Raw genomic sequence first — 24,086 nt, 5'->3', positions numbered from 1 at the left:
GAAATAATGAGGTAAGAGTTTTGCAATTATTTTATTATCCATTAAGGGAAAATCTAACCAATAAATATTATTAAAATTTTAGAAATTGTTCTTTAAAAGCCAATGGTTCAGTAGAAATCTGAAGGTGGAAGTGTAAGTAGCATCTGAAAGTGCTGATGACCTAAGAGGTGCTTGGGACTTAAGCTTAGTTATTGCATGATTACAGGGATGAACTAGTCTGGGTTGTGAAAGCTGATAGCCGCTTGGCTGCCATGACTCTGAGATTGTGAAGCTTTCAATCCTGTAAGAAGCAAGCAAGATAAATAGTAGAACCACAACCTTGGCCTTCAGGAGAGAAGATGATAGCTTGTTCAGGGCTCTGTTTGGCAGGATCTCACAGGAGACTGCCCTGGAGAGCAAAGGGACCCAGGAGAGTTGAGAGAGAGACCCAGAGAGACCTTCAAGAACACCCTTGTCAGAGCACAAGAACACTCCATTCTGACATGTGGGTAGGCGGCCAGCATGCATGAACAGGGCTCTCCTGCTTGAGTTCAGATAGTAAGCAAGCACACAGATGGTGGAGAGTACTTGCCACCCAGGAGCAATATAGAGACATTAACTTGAGTGAGCATGGAAGGATTTAGTAAAGCCAAAGCTCATCAGGAGTTAAAGCTCATACGTGATTTTGAAGGGCAACAAGAGGGGCTTCTATAAGTACGTTGCCAGTGAAAGAAAAATGTTGTCCTGCTGCTCAGGTGGGCAGGTGACTTAGTGACACAGGACATGGAAAGGGCTGAGGTACTTGATGGTTTTTTTGCCCCCCCCCCCTTTTTTTTTTTTTTTTACTGGTGAGGTCTGCCCTCGTGCACTGAAGCATTGAAGAGGAAGACAGAATTGGGGAGCACTTCAGCTGAGTGGACACAGCTAAGTCCAAGGAACCAAGCAGGGTGCTTCTGAGGGAGCTGGAGAAGCAGGCTGATGGGAACCTTTAAGTTCAACAAAGGCGAAGTAAGTCCTACATCTAGGGCCAAATAACCCCATGCAACAGTATGGCTGAGCCCCAACAGGATAAAAAGCAGCTTTGCAGGAGAGGACCTAGGGGTACCAGAGGACAAGAAGCGGAACGTAAGTCAGCCATGGGCTCTTACAGCAAAGAATACCAACAGCATTGTGGGCTGTACTAGCAAGAGTGTTTTCAGCAGGTTGATGGAAGCAATTGTTCCCCTCTCTTTGGCATGTGTGAGACTGTATCTTGGTGCGAGAGTGCATGTGGAGCACCATGTTCAGTTTTGCACTCCCCAGTGCAAGAAAGATACAGACATACTGGAGCATGTCCAGCTCTTGACTTGCAGCGAAGACTGCCATCAGCGTTCACAACCCAAACTAGTTCATCCCTGTTAGTCAGACTCAAGTGACTCAGTTCAACACACAATTAACCGAGTGAAACGTAGCAGTCCATGACATACACATCAGGTAAGATGACCCAATGGCCTTATATTTTGTGACTATGAAAGAAAAAGAAGATATGACAGAGAACAGCGCACAATTTTTCTTACCCAGAGTGAGAGAATTGGAATAGAAAATTATTTATCCTTAATGTAATCCTATCTCCTTGTTTAGTTGGTTTATATAAATTTCCCTCTGCAGAGAGACAGTTCCTGAGAAAGAGGGTTGAGGCATTTTGTCATGTGCCTACACTGTGGTTGGACATCACTTGGTGGATCAGCACTTCAGTTTTTGGCAGGTCTGTATGTAGCACATAAATTTTTAAAGTTTGTTTAATTGGGTCATCAACCTGTCCCTTTAGTGCACCAATGCAACAACTTAATGCCTGAATAAAAGACTGTGGAAAAAATGAGAGATACAGGTCATCTTCCAGGTCATTACTCGGAAGCCCCCATTTTCCTGAAGTGTTTATTTGCATTGGTGTGGCAGCAAGCAAAACTGAGTGTTATTGAGCTGGAGGAGAGCTGTAGTGCCAGCAGCTCTGACTTCTGTGGGATACAGTTCCTTGTCTGTTTGTCATATTAACAATGATGAAAGAATAGCTTGTGCTTAGGGGCACTTCCTAGTTCATTTACATGCATTAAAGCTTTATTTAAAGATCTGTATCCTAGGTTCTGATGAAAACATTGAGGACATTATACTAAAATATACTTTATTAAATACCAAAATATTTTCCCTCCATCATCAATAAACAAATTAACAAGATTTACAGATACGTGTACATTTTTATAAATTAATGTACATACGTTCATATTTCTCAGCTCTATTTTTTCTACATTTGCATCATGCTGTAACATGTCCAAGTTTTTACAATGCAAAATTAGACAAAGCTCCCAAAATTTGCTTACAAAAGTTAAACACAGTTGTAGCAACTGTTTTTCCGTGTCTATGGATCTTTAGCATCTTTTTCTAATTGAAAAGTTGTGAATTTATGTGAGTGTCGAGTATATCACTCCTCTGAAAGATGTCACCAACATCTTTCCACTTCGACCTTCTGTCAAAAATTTCCTATCCAGTCATCTAGAGGCTTAAAGCAAGTAAGGATGCAGTTGAGGCACAGGCACACGACAAACCCTTTTCCAGCTCTGCCACTACCTCTACCATCCTTTCCATTTGCATCCCTCAACTATAAGCCTGCCAGCGCAGGGACCTGCCTTACTTGCTTTAGCTGGACACTGCAAAAAAAAGATCCAGACGATTTGTTTCACACAGGCTGTATGCTTTGCCTCAGACTCTCCTGATCTGATCATGACAGCCATACAGCAAACTCTGCTGTCTGCTACATATTTCATCTTCCCATGATATTATAGCTACAGTTTCTTCACACACTAAACCTGAATGCAAGGCTGCAAGTGCTAGAAGCCTAGCAGACAGATGCTGCACATCACCGCTCCAGCCTAAATGCCTGAATTCATTCCATTTTTTTTCCCCCATAAAACTTTGGTGGGTTAATTTTGAGTTGGCAGGTCTGTTGCATTCTGCCTGTGCTGTAATTCTGCTACCTCTCTCCTGCTGGTACCTGTAATTTTACCCTACCTCTTAGATTGCCCACTGAAGCTGCTCTTCTCAACTTCTTGAAAGTTTCTGTGGGCAGCGGATTCTGCTTTTTCTTTGGATACCAATACTGTCGTTGCGATACCACTACTGCTGGAAAAAACGCCTGACCTGCCATGAGGTAACAGCCAGAGCCAGGCCCAGAGTTTATGAAAGCCCTGTATTCACTTGTCTGCAATATCTGTGCTAGAGCCTGGCTTAAGCCAGGTAGCAATCTGGATTTGCTGGATCTCTCCAAAAATCCTAACATGCAGGATTTCCTAACTGGGAACTTCTGTGGCAATGCAATGTACTGCAACGCTGCAGTGCAGGAAGCTCAGCATGGGTAATACCATGAAGAGAGCCTACAAGAAAAACCACCAATGGCCTAGGAACACAGCCACACATGAGGGGCTCTGCAAGAGCAGACTCCAGGCCTCAGGGTGCTTCTGAAAGCTCCAGCCAGCACTCCACCGCCTCTCTCCTGCCGTCTGCCCTTCTTGACCAATGTCTTCCTCCGCCCAAATGAAAAACAATGAGCTTAGCATGAACCTGTATGAATGCTGCCCTATCCGGAATTTCAGCATTTGAGTGATGACTCTCTGCACAAATTGAGTCTCACAGAAGGGGCAAAAAGGTCACTATTGTCATCAAGGTCCACTGGAAGACATCAAGTGTGCATTACCTGCAGACTGCACATAATCAAAGGATGGGTGTCATAAAGGTCCCTAGCTTCTCTATAAACTTTTTAGTGGAACAAAAACTGTTCCAGCCACGACATTTCTGGGTGAGCAGCCCACTGACAGAAGGCTAGAAACAAATTAAAGAATAAAAGCCAGGTCCAGTACAATTATCTTTTGAGGAAGAACTAGAAGTAAGAGGCAGGACAAGCAGAGACCTGCTAAAAAATCCCAATACACAACAGGGCTACCATGAACAAGGTTCATGCAAGGCAACTGGAAGTTGAGACATGCAGTGTAAAATACCAGGCAATACACTCAAACCTGATCCTGCAATAAAGATACTTCATAATCTAGAAGAAGCCATATCAAATCTGCAACCACTCCTCACAATGGATCAAATCTGATCTGTCAGATGATTTCACTGTACACAAATCCAGCACAACTACCAGTGAAACGTCATCATTCCCAAGATTAGCAAATACTTCTTGACGCTGTCAATAGATCACATGCAACAGAAATACTGTACATCTCACAAGTCTTCCTCTACACTTGAAGTTAGGTTAATGATGGTAACTACACCACTACCTACTGTTCTAAATATCTTATCTTTTTGCTTTCTAGCACGCGCTTCTGCCTGTCATAAACTTTGCAAAAGGTCTGAATTAGGAATTTACAGAACTAGAGTTCATAGTAGCAATAATGAACAGGACCATATTCAACGAGATAGAATAGATATCCTTCTGATTTCTTTTACATACATACCAGCAATAAATTTCACCTGTACAGCATTCTGGTAATAGAAACAATTATGGCCAAGACAAATGCCTCTAAATCCTCAGTAGCTCTCACTAAAACATAAAAAAACAAGTAAGAAACATCAGGAAACTAAAGAAATTCACCTGGTTGCCAGTTCTGCGGTTTTTCTTTTCTGAGGAGATGCCCCAGTGTGGCATCAAATACAGAATTAATGAGTATCTCAGTAATTTATGAACAGCATAGGACTCGAGCGAAAAAGCCAAGTCTACTTCTCAAAAGCTCCTTTGACTTCCCAAGGAGGCTGTCAGTCTAAACAGGACCAAGATTCGCATTTGAGAAAATATATCTATAATTTAAAGACTAAGGTTTTTTTTACTTCTTGGTTGGTGATGTTGTTTTTGTTTTGGTTTTTTTTTTAATACACACTTGAGGAGGAAATCTGATCTGGAGTGATTATTAAAATTGAAATAAAAAAATATAAACATAAGTAACAGCTTGAGTTTAGACAGTAGGCAAACAAAAGATTTGAAGATCTCTAAAGATACGCAGTCTTGCCATTGTTTCCAAAATAGTGAGGCAAATAGCCATGAAAAACCGGAAGAAATTTTAATAATTTACTACAGCAACTAGCTCATTAGCAATGATGAAAACGTGTTTGGGAAGGATTTACTTGATCATGTAAAAACAACCACAGAAGTCTTTAAATTAAGTTCCAAAAAAATTTGTCTAAGGTTGCCGCATAAGAGTACCACTCTTCTACCCTTGCAGTTTTTATGTACGATTTGGTGTGAACTGCAAAACATGCCTCTAAAACTGCTGTTTCCTGTAGGAAGCAGGAAATCTATGGAATGTATATGAAGACCTGACATGGATTTAACAGCTACAGTCTTACTTAGTCCTATGGATTATATGGATTCCAGTTTAATTCTCTTGTAACATCACATGGCTGATGTTTTTTGGCCTCATGAAACCCTGTTTCTGCTTGATGCAGTTTTAATTTAAAAGCTATTTTTATATTTCATAATGTAACATAATCTAAGAATTGTATTATATTCTCTGTAGCTTGCCTCTTCATGTATGAAAATGACGTCCCCCTACGATACTGCTTAGCCTTTTGTCTTCTTTCTATCACAAGAGAGCCAACATCTCCTTGCCCATCAACCTGCGCCCCCCCAAAGCATTTCTTTCAGACTTAACTCCCCAGCAGTGTGGCCTAGTAACTTCAAAATAACCATTCTGCTACTTATTGGGTGAAAAAAGTGCCAAGGTCCAGCCTTATGTATCCTGAATATACACTTTCACCAAAAAGGAACGAAGTAACACAGGATTTGGCAAAACTAAGTTAAATGTGGAATTACAAAAATTAGTACATTTTCTAAAGCAATGGAAAGGGACAACTGATCTATTTAAACTCCAAAGAGAAAATAAACCAAAAAGAAAGGATGCAACGTCTATCATGGATTTCGTGAAAATCAGCTGTTATTGAAATAATGACTAGTCATTGTCAGAACTTTGTGGATCATCTTTTCTCACAGAAGGCAGTAGACTGCTCAGTAATTTCTTGAATATGTGACTTTGCCAGGTGGACTCCAGGGAGAAGGCGCTTCATCCCCATGGACAGCCTGCAACTTCTTTTGCTTCTTCTCAAGCTGCTCTCTCTTCTCTTTCTTTTCCTGAGAATAAAAAAATGTGTCAAAAAAACCCAAACCAAAAACCAAACCAAAACAAAAAACTAAACAAAAAAACCCAACTCCACCAACAGAAAAGTTACAATTATTGTTATACCTTTCTTGTGCAAAATGGAAAGTTAACATGCCATGGAGATTTGCCTTTTGGAGCTTAGCGCATCCCTTTTAGGGATTCAGTCACACACAGTGCACAACACAACACAAGAGGCTGCACATTTGACATCATTTACAATTAAGGCGACTGTCTGAAGGATGGGTTGGTTTTGTGCACTGTCTAAACAAAAAGCCCAACAGAAGGCCTAGTGGATTAGGTACGGTATTTGTCTTGTATGTAATTAGTCTCATCTTAATTACTTCTTTTCTTTAAGAGGGTACCTAAATCACAATGCTAAATAAGTTGTTCTCATTAAATGAGAACATTGATGCATCTTTGTAACTTTCTGTACTTATTAAATCACACTTGCCATGTACTAGAACAAACTGGGAATTAAATAGTTTAATTATAAGCAAATATCTATCTAACTTATATTATAAACACTGCAAGGTTCTGATCACATTTTCTACTGTTGCAAACAGCAATGGGCAGTTAGGACGATGAAGGATAAACAAGATACTTGTAATATTCTTTTTGTGCCTAATTAAGTAATGATTTTCAAGATACCTCTCAATCAAATAATAATTTGCAATTATTTATTATTATTTTTGAATTTTTATATTGTTCTGTTCTACATAAAATAAGCATTCTTCTTTGCAAAGATGACTGCCATTTCACCATTGTGAGGACCAGCATCTAAGGGTGCATCTGCATTAGCAATTTAGTACACTGCAGAGTTCTTTATAGGTGCAAATTTTCCTTGTACTATACTTGCAGGTTTATGGTGCATGCTTGAGCACACCACTTACTGACTTAAAGTAGTTTCTCTCTTGGTGGAACCAAGGTTGACATTATGACCAGAGCATCACTTACAGTGCCCCACTTGGCAGGTGGATGAAAGGTCCTTGAGCAGCTGGCTTTCCTGGCACATGAACAGTGCATTCATTCCTAGGACCAAGAACTGGCATACGCACCATTGGTAGTAAAGATGCAATGTGGATATGCAGGCTTAAAACAACCATCAATGGTGCCAAATCCAACCTTGGTCCTTTCCTCTTTTGCAGCCTATCAGCCAGTATTTTGAAGCACCATAAAAGTTTCATATTTTCACACGTATGAACTGCATTGCAGTGGAAGTACTGCTCCTTGAAGATAACCCATCATCCTATCCCTCTGAGGGACACTGTATATCCTCACATTCCCAAGATCCTAGCAGTGTCTCATGTTATTCATAAGTGAGAAGAGAAATAGTGAGGTAACTGTGGCTCAGGGAGTAGACTGGTAAATGGGGGTAGAAGCGTTATTGTAAAAAAGGGACATTTTATACAAAGGGATGTTTTACACATATGCAGCAGTCAAACTGTACTAATGCTAGCTATACATGTGATATGTACAAAAATTTAAAAAAGCGTAACATCCACTGAAACATCAACCCTATCAATATGATTTTAATCTGTGCCCTTTAGGTCTTTGTTAACATAAACCTGAAGATCCAATTCAGTTAGGAATGTCTGGTCTGGCTAAATAAACACACAATTATTTCATGTTGTGAGCAGTAAAGCTGATTAAAAGCAAGGCAAGGTTTGCATGGAGAAGTAATGCTCTTTACTAAAACAAGTGATACAAAAGTTCATCACAGTTAGTAAAATAAAAATTATCATCTCTCCATACAAACTGTATCTTTCTGGATTACATGGAGTGATCGAGACGAACTAGGCTTGTAGCACTGTAAGATTCTGACTCTGTCATCCTACACTTTTGCCTTCTTTCTCCTTCCATAGAGATCTTCCTTGGATGGACACAACTAGTGGCTTTGGGTCTTTAGAACAAGTTCAAGATATTTTTTTCAGGAATTCTTAAAGGGAACTGGTTAGTACCCTAAGGGGAAAGGAGTCTGCATTATCAATGAAATTTTTCAAAAAAGATGACAAGATATGTGCAAGCAGTACAGATGAGCTTGGGAAGAATGTGCTCTATAAAACAGAACACATGCATGATTCATGTTCCTGTTTTGGAGTATTTGCACATATCCAGCCAATTTATTTTTACAAAAATTTAATCACGTTCTACAAATCTTAGAATCTGAATCTGTATTTGACATTCAAAGACACATCAGGACAGGTAATTGAAAACTCATTAAAAATAGGACTTACTCTAGCCGTATTAGCAATTATTTGAGAAATCATGTGTTACGTGTTACAAAGAAATGTGCCTATTTTATGTTTATAAAGCACTCTTTACTGAATACATGTTGCACAACAGACTCGTATGAAATACCCACCCAGCAAGGGAATGAAAGTTGCCTTGGATTTTTTAATCATGTCTCAGTTTTGAATGTTTGGGTTTGAAGATCCAATTTTCATGAATGAATCCCAGTGCCAAGGAAAGAGTCTTGAGTTAATTTAACTGGTTTTTAAAAGATTAAATTTGACATTAAGACTTACTGACTTCTTCCCTGCCTTCAACACACACAAAGCTTTTTATGTTCTAGTCCTAACCACAGTTCACATTCTCACAAGGCAATACTGATATAAATCTTCCCTAAAATAATAAACAAGATGTTATTTGCACTAACAGGAGAAGAGTAACAGAAATACTGAAAGATTAAAACAATAACTGTAGCTTGTCATACACTAGATCAACTCGATTGTATGGCTCAATTTCTCTGTGGAAGTTTCCTACTCAATAGCCTAGTAAGATGAATACATTTTTCATTTACAAAATTCTGGGAAGATCACATTCTTTAGCAGCATGACTACCACATAATAATTGGATTTTAGATAGTACAGAAGCCTTACTGTTACTCCTCTTAAATATTGTAACAGCCTTATTTTTAACATATTGCAATGCCAGGAGATTAAAATTCCAATATAGAAAGTATTTTCAGGTAGATCTTATTACACCATATGAAATGAATAACCCATGCCAGCTGTTTCTAACCCAGAAAAGCAACAAATCCAGGAGACTCATCCAGTACATCATTTCCTGATTTTTTAAACAGCTTTAGAATGCCAAAAATAGGTGTTAAGCATGCTCAACCTCAAGGCAAAAATTTAAACTTCTTCTAGGGCATTTAACCTTATTATGCTGATCTTCGAGATTATTTGAGAGCAGCCTTACTTCTCATCAACTCATACCAGGTTAATGTTTACCACATAAAATGGAGAACATAACACATCTAGGCTACTTGCTTTTCTCTACAGAAAACAGGTATCAAGATTACTACCTCAAAAATAACGGAAACTAAACTGATCTGTCGGTATAAACTTTCTACATGATTCTTCTCCACGTTCTACTCCTCAGAATAGGTGCTTGTGAATGACTAGTGTCAGACACTGGTAGTACGTATTAAGTAAAAAATGACCATTTATCAAGCAAAACATCTAGATTAGCTTGAAGAGTACTTGGTGAGTAGCAAGAGGCAAATACTATGAAAGAAACAAAAAAATCAGAAGCTTAAATTTCCTCAGCAATACTAAAGTATCTCAGCTCAAGATTATCCTTCTTTATGTTAGTATTTTACAAGTGTTAATAGGCATTTCAGGGCATTTATGTTCATGTTTAAAAATTAATCGTCTCTATGCACTTATGTTATCAAACGTTCACACAATGACCTCTAAAAGTATAAGTAACAGAATTTTCATAAATTCTTTTTATAAATGCTTTTTATAAATGCTTTTTTTATAAAAGCAGAATTTCCATGAAATATAAAACCTTTTATGTTGAGGCTACAGACAAATCCAGCCAGGCTGATACCGGCCAAGAACTCATATATTGGGAGGTCTATGCAAAAAAGCTACTTCATTTTGTTGGAAATTTCTTATATTTTAGAAGAACTACATGGAGATTTTTATGCCTGTTTTACCCATGCATTATGGTCAACACCTGGTTCAGCTGAGGATGAATTTACACATTTATTTCCATTGAATGTTAATGAAAATGTATTAGAATACTTCCCACTATATTACTCCCATTTTACCTCCCTTCAAACAAAAATCCTCTTATCTGAAATAATACACTTAAAAGACTTCCACAATTCTGCCCTCTCAGATTTGATGCCTGTTTATCTACCTGTAGGCGGATATCATCTTAGTTGCCTTCTAATACATTGACAACTTTACAGGCGTTTCTCTCCAGCAGTTCACTGAAGGTGGTATTTTCTCTTTTAGTATACAAAGCGAGATAATATTCTGGCCAAACATGATGACAGAGCCATTGCCTGATATGCTTTCCCAAACAAAGGTGTGTTAGCTTCAAAAACCAGTACAATTTCAGAAAGTAAAAGCATGAAGACTGCGCATGAGACACATCAGTCAACACTTGCACATAGACACTGAAAATCAGGTAATTTTAGAGGTAGTGAACTGGTTGGCAGAGGTACCTATCACATCCTCCAACACCTGCTTATTTTTCCAACTGCTCCTCTCATGTAGGCACATGTACATCCATTTAGATCTGGTCATTCCTCCAACTACTAAAATTTATATTAATAATCCCACTGAAGTGAAGTGATGACCTCAGGAATTTATACACAATTTGAGCAGGGGAGCCTGTGCTAGGCAGCATATTTAATTCCCGAAAAAAGGGATAATTTTTTTACCTTCATACAGTGTCCAAGACAGCAAGGAAGTCAAATGTACAATGAGAGGTAACATTCATGCTTTGGTACAACTTTGCTAATTGAGGATAGTCTCAGTAAGCAGAGCATACTGAGACAGAGTGTTAGCTATTACTCAAAGCATAGTACTTTCTTCCTTGGGAACCAGGAGTATTGACTAAGCAGGAAATAATCTAAGATTGGACATTAATCATTTGACAAAACTGAGCTGGAAATCATTTGACAAAGGGGACCAGAGAAAACACTTCTTACCAATGATTACAGAAATCAGAGGTATTCCAACAGGGGACCAGGTCAAATAAGATCTTAAAAGACTTAAACCTGAGACTGAAAAGGTTTGAAAACAGAGAGAAGGGAAAACATGCAGGCTTTTGCTGTTTTACATAACTGCATATTTCTGAGTTAGCCAAGTAAAGGATGATTGTCCTTTTAAAATCTGTCCCACACCTGCACATCTGCCTGCCTCAGTTCTCATCTATCCTCCCTCCCCCCCCCCAAAAAAATAGAAAGCGCACTCGAGACTCTGGAAAAGATCTTTTTAAGCTATTGACAGTGCAAATGAATCCCTGTAAGGACCTTAAGCCAGCTGAGTTGCAAGATCCCATTCTTATAAATGGCAACAGAGACCATACGTACAGGACGCATGCCAGAAATCACAAGGAGGAGAGGCAACAGGAGAAACACTCTCAAACAAAGAAAACCTTAAAAGTCAGTATGATGAATGACTGTGTCACAGGGTGAGGATGAAAAAACGCAGGTTTTTCTTTAACTAGCAAGTCACACATCTTTAAGAAAACAATATATGCTAAGAATATTAGTGATCTCTCTTCTAGTTTGTCTTTCTGAAGCAAGGGAAAAAAAAATCTGCCTTATTGTTGGGACCAGAGTACTAGATTAGTTTACTGCTTAACAGCTGTGACTAAAGTACGCTGTTGTAGGAAAAATGTAATTGGGAGCATTAGAGTATACCCTTTCTAGTAAATGGAAATAATCTCAAACCTCATTACAAGTGCTTTTATCAATTTTAAGATATACAAGTCTCCACTTTAAATGCTTCCTTGAATGTATATGCACTCAGTGTTGCAGCTGGTGATGCTGCTTGGCTTTGCAGGTTTTGTGCTGTGGTGAGTTGGCCCTTCAGAGATGGTTGCTCCTGACATGGAATGTCAAAAAATGAAGACTAACTATGAAATTCAAAACTCTATGACATGTAGATAGGGAGAATATATTTTCCATGTATGCTAAATAACAAGTCCACTGTATTTTATCATTTTGCTCAAGAATTTTGGGGGACTAGCTATGTAATGCTGCCATCATCTGGCCTCTCTCATAACAGCATGAAAACACATGAGTATTACCATACAAAAGTGTTCACACTCATTACTACATTAATCTTTTTGGTTTTGACAAAGTAAAAAAAAAATAAATACCAGCCATCTTTCATATTCCTCCATAGCCTTTTTATTTTTTTCTTCCTTCTTTGCCTGTTGTATTTCTTGCTTTCTTCTCTCTAGGATTTTTTCTACTTTCTTCTGTTTCATATATTCTTCCTTTTTTTCATTCCTGTATATTGAGAGGGAAGAACAGGAGATCATCATGTAACAGACTAAATGCTGCATCTGTGACTGATTAACTAAATTGAGTCAAAAGAGATATTTTACGCATTTAATAAAAGATCAAGAATATACATTCAAAATCTTCAAAGTCCATCTTTATATATCACCAAGGTATAAATGAACCTACTATTCCATCTATTACGGCATCACCTTTTCTGTACTACTTTCTCCCTTATTTGGTATCATATAAAAATTAGATTCAAAAAGTCTGTGGGTAATAGTAAGTTGCACATGGTCTGTGAAAAATCTTGGCTTGTAAAACTAACAAAGAATTTCTCCAGCAGACACATCTCATTTGCTTCTGAATACATCCACATTCATACACTGTATTCCACAAAACTTAAGATAAAGATTTACCTTCCTTCCTATGGCTTAGTAATGAAGCATGAGACTAATCACATAAGACATTATACTATTCAATGAATCTTACTTCTCAGTTGCAGTGTCTCTGCCTGGGCTTAGTCAGTAGCCTTTTGGGAGGAAAGCATTTAAGTTACAAAACTGAAAGAAGCTGTACAGCTTGTTCTCATTGTTACACTTGTTCTCCATTGGGACTGAAGAGCCTGATCCCAAGCATGCCATTGTCTCCCAATTAAAAGCACATCAAACACTCACAGAAGACCTATTGCATTTATAAGCAAAGATTTGGGAAACTATGATATTCCAAAACCCAGTGGAGTAGTACCATTTTTCAACTGCTGACATGCTGTCTCTCTTCTTCTCTGCAACCAGTTCCTCTTCTTTCTTCTTCCTGATTCTTTCAGATTGTTTTTCCTTTCTGCTTTGCTCTCTTAAATATTCCGCTTTTCTTGCTTTCCATTTTTCAAATGCCTAAAGAAAACCAGAGATTCATTAGAAATCTTACCCCTCACCTTTTTGTCAATACTCCACTTGCTTATTCTGTATTATTATTATTTGTAATTTCTACACATTCCAATTTTGGAATATTTGTTTGTGGCATTGCTCAGAAGTGGGTATCACTATACTTAAAAAGAATAAAGTATTTTTTCCAGTAAGTAATAGTTCATTGCCAATGTATTTATATGGAGTTTATTTCACGTGCAGTTAATAGAATCCAAATATGGAAAAACGCCTGTTTGTGTGCCAATGTAAACATTACATACTTCCAACAGAACAGAATCTAATATGAGCTTTCCTCAAATATTAACCATGTTTAGATTTTAGAATCTAGTTCATTTCCATCTCTTGCCGGATTAATCAAAATCATTCTCAACAATCTCCTGAACCGTATCCGATACACATTTATGTACATATTTCGCATCACCTTCTGTGCTGCTTCTGTTTTCTCCTCATTCTGTTCGGCTGCTTTCTTTGTCTTAAGTTCCTCAAGCTTCTTTTTTTCACTTAACTTCTTTGCTTCTCTTCCTTTCTTTTTTTTCCAGGCTTCAAAAGATGCAATTGCTTCCTCTCTTTTATCGGCTTCTTTCTAGATTGAAAATAACAGTCTTACATTTAAGTACACTTAAATATAAAACTATAATTGAAATAGTATGCTTTAAACTCATTGTCAAATGTAGGATTAGATGGAGCAATAAAGAAATGGAAATTGATTTGCAGACAACATTCCAAGTAATACTCAAAATTAAATTTGAACTATCTAGAGCGGTTTTTTTCCTATGCTCATTTTTAATTTAACTTAATCGACTGAGACAAACTACTCCTGCAAACTATGTGTAGAAGAATATGAAATACATGTTAAATGCTTAGAAGTGAAATATATTAAATACTTAAAAGCCAAATCTAAGAATTGTGTATGGTACTATTCAAAATACAGTCCTCTGTAGATAAGCATCTCTTGAGATAGGGAGCAAACTAATTTTCTAACAGATGACAAATTAAAACTTAACACTGAAGGGTTGAGCATCCCAAGGTCTTTGTAAACAAACCTGAAAATTAATCTAAGAAGTACACTTTTAACATACCTTACGTAAATGTGTAGGGAAGCATCAGCCACACACCCTTTACAGCAACCCTAACAAGCAGGACGTGACATTTACTGTTTCAACTCACCTCACGCTATTTAGAGAAAACCAGACACCTTAGAATAGCAGTGATGTAATTAGGCAGAAAGCACAGGTAAGCATACTTCAAAGAATTATAGTTTGTCAACTTCTTTTTAAACAAGAATGTAAACAAACCTTTTCAGTATCGTTCCTTAGATTTTCAGCTTTCTTCTTTTCAATTCTCTTTAATTCCAGCAGAAAGACCCTTTTCTTTTCCAACCAATTCTGTAAGAACCATTAGAAGACTTTTATACTTTTAAAGTCTTTTTAAGGTATAACTAAAAAAGTTATGTTAAAACAACCAAATATTATTAAAGCAGCACCAATATAATGACCACCAAAATTACTCTTAATTCTTCCATGTGCTACTTAAATAACTACCCCATGTGGAAGACTAAGGTTCTAAAATCATAGCCACAAAGTATGAAAAAGCTTAAAGATCTTTAAAACAAAAAAATCTTTAAAAAAATACCAATAAAATGTAAGCATTAAAAAAGTGAAAAAGAAGAATGGAATAAAGATTCTATCACTTGGTATATAGGAATATTATTTACATTTATTGTCCCTCTTGAAAATACCTATAATTAAAGAGAATAAAATCCAGCTGGGAAGAGTGAGACTTCAGGCACCCATAAAGTGTTACCAGCCATTTGCAGAATCAGGCTTAAATTTTCAAGGTTTAATTATATACTTGGTATGCTGCTTAGAGATGCAAGTGCTGTAAATGAAGCCTATTTTACCTTTAAAAATTATGGAGACAATATAAATATGGATTTGAGGTTCTAAATTTTGTTCTAGAACCATAACAAGTATTAAAAACACATACCAATATGAACAGCATCTGTTAATGAAAGTTTTTCTCACACAGATTAGTAGCAAAAATCTGTTGGAACCCACAAACTAATCGTTATGAAATTCTACACAGAATCCACAGATTATCCTTCTGGAGAGAATACTAGACTTGTTTTCACTTTTCCTGAATGCAAACTGAATAGAACATACCAGGAAAAGGAACTTTAAACTACACACTTACTTACGTTAAGGAAGAAGTAAAGGAAAATATTGTATGTGTCTGAAAATGGTCTGATGCAATAAATTATGAACCACGGTACCTCCCTCTCATCTAGTTTTTTAGTTCATAATTTGATGAAAAGGCATAGCCAACAGAATAAAAGGATTATTACACCTGTAAGCATATGCAAGGAATATACTCAGAAATCTTGATTTCAAGAAAATAAGAGGTGTTATATAACAGGTCCTATAACAGGACCTTTATATGCGTAGTTTTGTTGGTTGTTTTGTTCATTTTTTATTTGTTTGCTTTTAGGATCTACCTGGAAAACAGCTGCTCGTAAACTATCTGCTTTGTCAAATTTTGTACTGTTTTTCTGCACATGTTTATCCTCCAACACCTTTAATGTTCCCAGATATTGAGATGAAATAGGTGTAGCTGATGGAACAGCTTTCGCCTTTTTCTTTAAGTGCGCAGAAGACAGAGACCTATAAAAATACCAAGACACAAACATATTAATGATCTTTCCATTTATTGTAGCTGATACCAAGTAGTGTTCCTTTTATTTCAGCGTATACCAAAAGTTACTCTGATTCCGTTTTTACATGCACTTGGCTGGGGATCGGGGAAAAGGAAATGAGGAAGAAGCCCGTTTTCTTCTGAGGGCTTTACTATTGCCAAAACAAGCCACTACTCAACTTATTCAGCCCAAGAAAGTTTACAAATTCCTTATACTTTCACCTACAAAACAGCTTAAAACCTGTAAAGACATCACGGACTGGATTCATTGGTGGATCCAGTAGCACACACTCATCATAGACACTGGCAAAAGACTTGGAGTCTGATCATACATAACCCTGAGCAAGGGTTGTAATAACAAGCCACATCTACTAAACTGTTTTCCACAGATGGCCAGAGGTTGTCAGCAGTGAAGACGATGCTGACAGAAAATGAGAGTGAAGCAGCATTGTCAGGGTATTTACATGTATCATACACTCTGCAGACTGTGAATCATAGCATCTTTCTCTTACCTGTCAGATAAAGAAGCTTTCGGGTTTTGTAGAACTCTCTCCATTGTTTCATTTAGTTTCTAAGAAACAGAGGAAAAGTAAAATTATAGAGTCTCTCAAGCAACAGAACTAGATCAGGATGAAACAGGTTTTTACAAGCTAACAAGGATGTTGGGAGTTGGACTTGATGATCCTTATGGGTGCCTTCCAACAGAGTTCTACACATTTAAGGTACCAACAGTAACTATACAAAACTTTTCACTGTGCTTCTAGGACACTGTTCTAAACAATGGTAAAAACACAAGTAATACCTTGGCAGAGTCCTTTGAAGTGTTCTTTGCCTCCCCATGCTCAGATTGATCATTCACTGATACCTCCTGTACTGTATCAGTTACTATTTGCCCTTCCACTATTTTCACCGTTTCATCTGAACTGTCATCTGTTGACTTCTCTAATTTCTTTGTTTTCCCATGTACTGTGGTCATCATTATTTCTGTCACAGAAGGAGATTTTCTACTGTTGTCCTCCAGTTTCAAGTCACTGGTGCTGATCTTCTGATCTTGATCTAATAGGAGAAAAAGGATTGAGAGGACACATTAACAAGAATTTCATTGTTTCTCAGTATTGTTATTTCTGTACTAAAAACAACTGTTTATGAAATATATTACTAAATGATATAATATAATGTATTTTCTGTATACTTCCTCCTAAGAACTATATGGACTAATAAGAAGAGTATTCACTTGTATTGTATTTAAATGTAAGACTGGAGTAGCAACTGAAGTTTTAACAAATGTTATAGAATGTGTGAGCGTGACAAAGGCAAAACCTCCCATCTGCCTCACCACCCAAACATGGTTCTCGTGCAGAAACCAAAAGCAAGAGCCATCGCAATCAGAGCAAGAGCTCTTCTGACATCTAGCAAACTACTAATGAAGTCTGTACAACAATTTGGGTAACAAAAACTACTTTCATTGTGTGGTGTTTTTCAGGGCTGTGGGACACACAAGGAAATAACTGCAAGATTCTGCAGTGAGGATTTAAACAAAACATCACCTCAATTTAAACGCATGCCTAAGTGGTGAAATTGTCATTTATGAAACACTTTATTAATAAATACTTAAAAAACATTTTTATCAGATCTGAACTGCCATTAATGCAGCGATCTAAATTTGTAAAACAATTCAGACACAAACCAAAAAAGGCTGTGGTAAATTCCAAATTACAGTCTTCCACGATTTTCTGATGGAATTCTTAAAAGAAATACAAGTTGTGGATGAGAGATTAACTCCAAGTTACCTGAAGAAAGTAATATCAGTGCTGACAATCTAAGAAATTTAACCTAGATTTACAAAGATGAAGGTAAATTCTAGGTGACAAGGTGAATTCTGAATTTATATGAACCATTTTCTATCCTGTGTTGATATGTAAACTTTCATATTTTACTTTACACTTAATAGACAGTACAACTGTATATAAACTGTAGGCATCAGAAACTGTACAACTCTAAGCTGCAGCACTTAGTGCAGAGGACACTGGAGACAGCAGATTTATGTCTGGCTATGCGCACTTTGTAGCATGAACTTCACAGAACTTCACATGCAAGTCAGTTTGGCTCTGTTTGCAAAATGGATACAAAACACTAACCTTCCCATGGTTAGCTGAAAAATGCTACATAAAACCTGTAAGTATTATTATTGTAGCTCCTTTCTTGACAGTTCAAGCTATACAAGTTTGATCAGTCTGCCTGGAATTCTTACGCTTCCACACTTCAGCATCATATTTAAACAATCTTTTCCAATCCCTTTTCCTCCGCTTTTGTTGAAGACTCTGTATCATTGTTGTTTCTATGTCCTTCTTTGTCCTGACACCACCACCTTTATCATTCTCTTCATCTTATGCTGTCCCTGCACTTGGAGAATCTACCCATTTCAGTACACTGATGCTCATATCCTTTTCCCCATACAAACTCTCCTTAGACATTGTTTCATTAACGATGCTTAAAAGCATCAAGCTATACCAAACAGATTTTCTAATCCAAGGCATCAGCAAAATATAAAAAAGAACTGAAATGAAACACAGATTAAGCATATTTGTTATTTACTACTCAGTACATTGCCTGAGTTTTCAACTTTTGTTCACCTTTCCGCACTAAATTCTTCAAGCCAGGTCCTATCTTTTATCTCATTAGGCTGCAGCATATGGACATTACATAGGCCATACAGACAGCATTTTTCTTGCTGCATCTGACAGTCTACGTTACCTACCTGTTACAGTCCTGCACACAGCAAATTACCCCCCAGCATGATTCCCCTAGCAAATTAAAAAAGGTGTCTAACAGCCTATTCCAGAGTTTTTCAACCTGGGGTCCATGGATTTTTGGTAACCAGTCTGGAAAAGGGGACTAAGAAAGGTAAGTTCAATGGATACTGCTGAGAAGCCCACAGATTTGATATTTCTTAAAGGGTCTATAAATTCCCTAAGAACTGTTAAGGATTCACAAATCCAAAAAAACCAGAGAAGTGCTACGTAGTTTGTATTACCTTTTGTGGAAAAGGTGCAGGAAGAAGTGAAAGATTTGCCCTAGTCATGCTGACTGCATAAGAGGAAATGAAATTAAAATGATTTCTTTTAAGTCTCAAAGATGCTTAGACAATGATGCATACACTTGACGTTAGTCAAAGTACAGAAACTAAATTCTCAAACGTTAATCTCTTCCTCTCCATTCCTGGGATGCCTTTAAGGCCAAATTTCTCAATACCTGGGATGATACTTGGACATAACCGCAAGAATGAGGCTGGGCCACTCTCAAAAACAGAACAGAAGGAGACACAAGGGCATGAGAAAGATACTAAAGGAGAGTAGAAAGGAAATTAAGAATGCCACTGAGTTTTAAGATGACTTGTATTGGACCATTAGATATTACTAAGGTATAAATGATAACATTTATCCGGTTGTATGTATCTAAGTTCTACCTTTTGCAGGTGGTGCTTCTCCACACATCAGTAAATTGGAGTCTCCAGATTTTTCATTGTGGGAAGTAAAATTAACGGAAAATGGTGGTGAAGTACTTTCTAGCCACGGACCCTTAGATCAGAAAGTGACAAGTAAACAAGTGAGCGATTCATAACAAATCAGAATAATTTAACTTGACTTTATAATACTTTGACAGAATGCTTGTTCAGAACTCTCTAGGAGAAGTATAATTCTTGTTTTACATTTGGAGAAATAAAACATTTGCAGCAAATAAAGCTGCAAATGATCACAAAATCCCATTTCTACTTAGAAAAAGAATGATGTTCTCTTATCTGCCCCTCATCATAAGAATGCTACTGGCAAAGACATTTTTTCCCACTCCTATTTTTGTCCTATTTTTCTCCCAGAAAATTTTGTCAGCTAAATAAAAAGTTAGTTTCAAAAGTTTCCAATGTAGATGGTAAAAAAACCCCCAAACCAAAAAAAACCCAACACATATACTCTCTTACTTCAGGACCAGGGCTTTCGGCAAGCAATTTTTTCTTGGGTGTGGCTTGGGCATTCAGAGTAGTTAGGGATGATGGTGCCGAAAACGAAGACAATCCATTTCTAGAAGTTATTTTTCCTTCTGACCTATTAAGCTCATTGTCTTCCACAGGACCACTTTTTCTCAACATACTTCTTGGTTGAGGTAATGGTTTATAACAGCCATCTAATGAAAGGATGCTGATATTCTCAGCTGAAAATAAGTATTATAGTTTCATTTATGCCTAGTTAAAGACATTTTAGTCTGCAACACTATTTTATCAAGTTAGATTGAACTATTTTCAATTAATGAGCTATTTAAATAATAGCACAGCTTTCTTAATACAGTGAGGCCACATACAGACAGCTACATAAAGAGTTACAGCCACTTTTTCAAAAAGTTTACTGAAAGTTTTAAAGCTTCTAATATAACCTCTAAATAGACAATTATCTCTGTGTATATATTGAAACTACATTCAAGAGCTCATCTGCAATTAGAGAGACAGCGTTTTCATAAATATAGAAGAGAGCACATGTCTAATACAGCACTGTTGTAAGAAAAAACTTTTTGCTATTCTGCTTGTCCCTTTATCTACTAGAGAAGATACAGAAGGAAGACTGCTTCTCTCCACACAGTGCAGAACAGAACAACCTCGGGTAGGAGGAGACATCATGAGAAATGCAGTTGAAGAGGAGGGCTTTCAGTATATTTCTAGCTTCTTCCGTGATGTCTCTGTTCCTTCCCTAAGGCAGTCACCAGGCAGCAGAACCACCACGCAACGGTTTCTTACAGATCTTCTTCATGTTTTCTTCCCCCTGCCCTGCCACCACCAAGATCAAGCCATACAATGGCTTTCTACCTGCCTTTAGAAATAGAAATGCGTACCTAATTCTGCACATTGCCATGGAAGCATTTCTTATTAACTCCTAGTTCATACAAATCTATCGCAGGAAATGGGAGAATCACCATGCCTATCCAGCACACTCAGCTGCGTGAAGTCTAATCATACAATTACTGTGACATATAGAGAGCTAAGAGGTCACAACAATATTCCTGCAAGTGCACTGACAGTTTTTCCATGTACCAAATCACAAGAAAAATCAAAGGAGCAGAAAAAGCTCATTAATCTCTGGATAGTCATCTCCTCTGTTGGACAGAGATCAATTTACCTAATATAAGAAAGTCTACAATGGTTGACTACTGAAGATAATATGCTAATACCACTATACTACTTAGATTCACATGAAGAAAAGGAGTACTTCAACTCTTTTCTACCAGTCTAAAACTACACAAGCATACTGGCCATGAAAGAGATGCATCTGCAGTGCCCAGCTGCACATGCAAATATCTAGCACTTTGGTGCCATCATGTGGGAAGAAAAAGAGGAGCTGATATCACTAATCATGCTCTACCAATTTCAAAGTTGTAATATTCCACCACAGGTAATGACCAGCCATAAATTTCTCTCAACATCAAACAGGACAAATTCTTCTCATATTAGGAAGTAGATAAAAAATATGAAGTCTTTTGACATTTTAAATTTGTAAAAGCACATATAGTCAATTAGCAGAATTCCAAGTTCTGCTTTGCATATTAAAAATGAATTAGCTAGTCTTATAATGAAACAGTGAAGTCCTTTTTTCACGTTTGACTATACCTCCAAAGTGGCTCAGTATCTTCAAAGTAAAAGATCATTTGAAGTTTTAACTTTGTGATGATGAGAAGTCTACCATTCATAAATGTTTTGGTTACAGCTCATTTTATGACATTCTATTACATTACAGTATCATGATGTCTCAGCATCACGACTGCAACGTTATTATTTGCGACCACTGTGGTCCAACTTCACTGGTCATAGAGAAAGGATGCCTAATTAAGGACCTTTCCATTAAAGGGTGCATGGATGCTGTGGACACTGTGTGAATATCGCTTTCTGTGCTATGCACACACAGAGGAGGCAACTCTGTCGCCCTCCCACGCCTTCCATGGACATGCACTGATGGAGAGCTGGACTTTAAGTACCCAAACAGCTATTTTTCATCTCCTGAAAGGAAAAGGCAAATAGGAACCTTCTGCTACTTGGTCCACACTGGTTCAGTTTACCCCCTGGCAGCTGGAGGTTATCAAAACATGTATTTTTTAGAAGAATATTGAATAAATTCCCTGCAAGCCAAAGCCGCTGATACTTAACACAGAAAATAACCCAAATTACAACACTTTAAAATATTGTAATATGGCTAAGCAAGTAGCAGCAACAACATTCAAATGCTTTCTTTTCACCTGATGCTGAAGCATTTCTTGTTTTGTGCACCCGTGGCTTTGGTATTGGTTTGTTTTCCTCTTGATTTCTTTTTTTCTGTCGTTCATGAATAGGCAAGTCATTACTGCGGTCACTTTCACTATTATCACATGGTACTTCTTCAGCAGCTGAACACTCTTCATTATCTTTTCTGTCATCACCCTCATTTTGATTTTCCAAACATTCTTCTTCGCCATCTTTTCTGTCATCCTGTATGTTTTCACTTTCTAAGACCATTAGTCGCTGAAGCTTCTTTTCATGAAAGGATAAAGTCAAGTCATCAGCAGCTTCTTTTTCCAAATCTGCTGCTTTTTGTGAAGCATCATCACCTGAGAGAGAACTCTCAACAGTGACTGATTTCTTAGTGTTTTCAGCACCTGAATTACTTTCATTAAGTTCTTCCCCAATATCTGAAAATAGCACATTATCAACTTCCATTTGAGACAAGTGGAAAAAAATGGGACACAGAAACTCTATCTTCTATAATTTTAAAGTATTTTTCATATAATACTCTCCTGACTTAAGTCTCTGAGCATTTCTCTTTCTGCACCTCTGATCTCTGCAAAGCCACCAAACTAGATCCTTATTCTACTTCCTTTCCTGTCATTTGTTTCCATGGACCCAATCCAAAGAAAATACTTCAAATATTCACTGGTTAATTCTTATCTGTCATGCAATTTAAATCCCTTCTAAAAAACTATGTTTCCAATGCCATAAGAAGTGGAAGCAAGTCAACAACAACAAAGCTAGGCACATTTGGTTACCAGAATCTATCCTCCCCTTCTATGCTCTTCACTTCTGTCCCATCTGAAATCCACTAGAAGCTACTCAAAGGGGTATCTGATCCAGTGCTAAGGTTCACATGTTTAACAAAAATATTTTTATCTTCTTGTAGCCTGTTATTTCTAACTGACTTTATTTCAGAGTTTAAATTCTCAAGGAAGATGACAAAAGAATGTCATGATAGTTGAGTAACGTTTTTAATGCAGGAGGAGCTTTTTTCTAAATCCTGTCAGCAAAGGGAAATCAAAGCATCCCATGACCTTTTAAAAGATGTTTCAGATGTGAATAAAAAACAGGGCACAGAGGAAGTCCTTTTAAAAATACATTATGATATTTAAGATTCATATTTCCCTTAATATGCAGCATCATATCAGGAGGAAGAAGAGCCATTCGGCCAATCTCCTTAGGCTAAACATAAACATTACCAAATATCAAATGCATCCTAGCCCAGGAAAAACAGCCAGATCAAACCTGTTCCTGGTTTGTGTACACTGCCAGGCAAGCATGCTCTGCAGTGTGTCCTGCAGCCCTTATTCACTGATTGTCCAGACTGGGAAAACAGCAAGACAACAACATGGCTTTCTCTCTGCCCATGTCCACTTCCATTCACAGTACTGTGCGCTACTGTCTCATCCAGGTGTAGAGTAAGTAATACGGCTAAGGAGGAAAACTGGGCATCACAACTGTAGGAAAGAGCACAGACTGCGTCTGGTCTAGCAGGTTGGCACCACCACTGATTTCACTGGGAATTCTACTCCTAATTTGGAAGAGGAAGACTAAGTGATTTAGAAGTTGTTAAAATATGGAATCTTGGAACATTGAATCATATTGACTCACAAAGATTCTCTGTGATCTAGCAGTGACTTAAGAAAGGGAAGAACACGAGGAAAAATATTTAATTCTGTCTTACCATTTAACATACCATCTTCGTCACTCTCAAAGTCATCTGAGTATTCAGCTGTTTGCTCTCTTGCTGCATGAGC

The 24,086-nt window shown here is 37.4% G+C and overlaps 1 protein-coding gene across 4 annotated transcripts; it reads right to left on the bottom strand.

The window, feature by feature from the left end:
* Positions 1-2,101: 2,101 nt before the first annotated feature.
* On the bottom strand, positions 2,102-24,086 carry MAP9 (microtubule associated protein 9). Of its 4 annotated transcripts, none has more exons than XM_076336642.1 (12): positions 24,014-24,086; positions 22,302-22,730; positions 20,005-20,234; positions 19,495-19,606; positions 16,831-17,084; positions 16,541-16,599; positions 15,832-15,997; positions 14,633-14,722; positions 13,759-13,920; positions 13,159-13,304; positions 12,288-12,420; positions 2,102-6,130 (listed from the first exon to the last, which is right to left on the bottom strand). In XM_076336642.1, exons 1-12 carry the CDS (start codon positions 24,021-24,023, stop codon positions 6,008-6,010), a joined length of 1,914 nt encoding a protein of 637 aa, XP_076192757.1. In that variant the 5' UTR covers positions 24,024-24,086; the 3' UTR covers positions 2,102-6,007. The 4 variants fall into 4 exon arrangements, with proteins under 4 accessions (XP_076192757.1, XP_076192759.1, XP_076192760.1 ...); XM_076336644.1 differs by having other exon boundaries at positions 22,302-22,572; positions 24,014-24,055; XM_076336645.1 differs by having other exon boundaries at positions 22,302-22,569; positions 24,014-24,054.

The sequence above is a fragment of the Aptenodytes patagonicus genome, chromosome 4 (genome assembly GCF_965638725.1).
Source record: "Aptenodytes patagonicus chromosome 4, bAptPat1.pri.cur, whole genome shotgun sequence".
NCBI lineage: Eukaryota > Metazoa > Chordata > Aves > Sphenisciformes > Spheniscidae > Aptenodytes > Aptenodytes patagonicus.
This window is presented reverse-complemented; position numbering and strand designations above follow the sequence as displayed.

Coding starts and splice junctions, on each gene's coding strand:
- MAP9 (XM_076336642.1), bottom strand. Junction 16,600..16,830: donor CTTCAAAGGACTCTGCCAAG/GTATTACTTGTG, acceptor TCTGTTTCTTAG/AAACTAAATGAAACAATGGA. Junction 13,305..13,758: donor AAACAGAAGCAGCACAGAAG/GTGATGCGAAAT, acceptor GGTTTTCTTTAG/GCATTTGAAAAATGGAAAGC.